This window comes from Pygoscelis adeliae, unplaced genomic scaffold, assembly GCF_000699105.1.
Source record: "Pygoscelis adeliae isolate BGI_AS28 unplaced genomic scaffold, ASM69910v1 Scaffold608, whole genome shotgun sequence".
NCBI classification, from domain to species: Eukaryota; Metazoa; Chordata; class Aves; order Sphenisciformes; family Spheniscidae; genus Pygoscelis; species Pygoscelis adeliae.
The window spans coordinates 420,803-422,858 of NW_008825407.1; the positions used below are offsets into that span (position 1 = coordinate 420,803).

Here is a 2,056-nt window from a genome sequence, read left to right on the forward strand (position 1 = left end):
CACGTGTCTGCACACCTTAGAATCTGCTTTTTAATAGAAGTTCAAGTATGACTGGTTTGGACCAGACAATGTATAAACTCACATCATGCAATCTGCGGTGTATCTTAAAGACAACGTGTGAGTAACCCCTCCACTGTCTTTGTATTATCTCAGATGGGACTGGGTATTTTTACTTGCAAAACGTTTTTCCCCATGTGATTAAATGCCCACTGGGTGGCAGGATAAGTACTCCAATTCCAATTTGTGATTTGTGCAAGAAGCGCAAAACAATTCAAGAAAAAAAATACATGACTACATTTCTTCCACTGCTATGCTGGTTCTTTGGAAAGGGAGCTTTAAATCTTACCCCCACAAGCACTGGGCTAGTAATCCTTTCTGCATTTCCTGATGTGCCAGGCGAATGGGGAGATGTCATGATGGGAGACATATGCCCAAATGCTGCCAGATCCACTTCAGAATCAGCTAATGGAATCTGGGGCGACCCCGGTGGGCGCCCCTGAACAGTGAGAGCTACATAGGAACCCGCTGCAGAGAGAACAAGAACAATTCACGTTTCAGACACACTTGCAGATTTCTATGGTTGCTGTTTCTCTGGTCGCCATTGTGCCCTAGAAACAAAACTCAGACCATTCGTTCTTCAAACCAGAGAACCTGAGAGCACTGTCAGCTCTGTTTGAGAGATCTGTTTAAATTTCAGGTAATCAAAAAACTTTCATGATAATCATCCTTAATAAAAGCACACAATCCAATTTCTAGTCTATTAGGTTACATCTACCAGGTTGCACTTACAGTATACATACACTCGTGCCACAAAATCAACTGTGCTAGGGTGGAAGGAACTACTACCACCTTCTTCCTTGTGCAAGAAAATCAACCAAGAATGCAATTTCTTTAGAAACCCAGTACTTTGCAAGCATCATACAATAACCTACATTAAGAGTGCCTGAATAGCTATAGCATTTAAGGTGGAATCAAAAGACGGGAAGACGCGCAGACAAGGTTTGATGGTAACTTTGAACATCAAGCTAAGGAGAAACTGCAGAAGCATGTATCAGCTCAAGTCTGAGAAGTCAAAATTACCCCCATTTCACTTCACTGTTTCATACACACCCCTTATCTCTCAGCATGGGGCATGGTTAGACCTCGTCCTTGTCACTTGATAGCTGAATCAGTCATTGGTCCTTTAAAATAATGCCTTTCATGCTTTAAAGGAGCACAGTGACAAAAAGAGTAATCTGCCTTTACTTACACTTTATCAGCTTTACCACCTCCAAATGGTTTGAGTGTGTTACAAGAGTGCCATTCACCTGGGCGTAGGGAGGAAGAGAAAGTTAACAGTGTTTAGCTACTGATTTCCGACCAAAGCTACCCACACACTACACAATAAGCACGTAGAATGAGGAACAGTATTTTTTTTGTCCCCCCATCTCCATTACGATGTTTTTCAAGATACTAACAGATAAACATTTTATCCTTCTAACAGTTTATCTTGGTGAGCAGAGCTCTGCAAAAAGAAAGCTATACACACATACCAAAGAAAACTAAACAACCAAACAAAAAAAAGCAATCCACCTCTGACTGGGCAGAAAAAAAATTAGAGTAATTAATGTAATTCATCAATTTAAATACCTAGTTGAAATCCCAGCTCTATCTGTGTTAGTAGCTGCTGTAGCACAACCATCATTTTGCAACAATAGTTTAGACAGTCCTTTTAGTTATGGACTTGATTTCTTAGTCGTTTGGGACTACAAGAGAACACTGATCTGGGGGTAGTTAGGGGAAAAACAATAATCCAAGAAGACTATTTATTTACAGGTAATTATTAATAACTCTCTGTTCCTTCTTTCCCCTTCCATTTCTGTTTTTATTGTACACGTGATACTTGAACCTTGTAGGATGCTGAACTCACCCATAAAGCTCTGAAATGAGAGTGATCTACAGCAAAACTAACATTCAGCAGTGGGCTTTCAGTGGTTACTGTTCTGGTACCCCCAGAATACAGAAACTTAGACCATTCCTCTATCCCACAGGCAAATGCAAACAACACAGAAGACAA

At 40.5% G+C, this 2,056-nt stretch overlaps 1 protein-coding gene across 2 annotated transcripts in view; it reads right to left on the bottom strand.

Annotated features, from left to right (window-relative positions):
• ARHGEF12 (Rho guanine nucleotide exchange factor (GEF) 12) overlaps positions 1 to 2,056 on the bottom strand; it is a 78,359-nt gene that overhangs the window by 32,289 nt on the left and 44,014 nt on the right. For both annotated transcript variants that reach the window (XM_009330403.1, XM_009330402.1), the window contains 2 exons: positions 1,250 to 1,307; positions 347 to 525 (listed from right to left, as the gene is read on the bottom strand). In XM_009330403.1, coding sequence (XP_009328678.1) covers positions 347 to 525; positions 1,250 to 1,307 — 237 coding nt within the window. The remainder of the gene's footprint in view (positions 1 to 346; positions 526 to 1,249; positions 1,308 to 2,056) is intronic.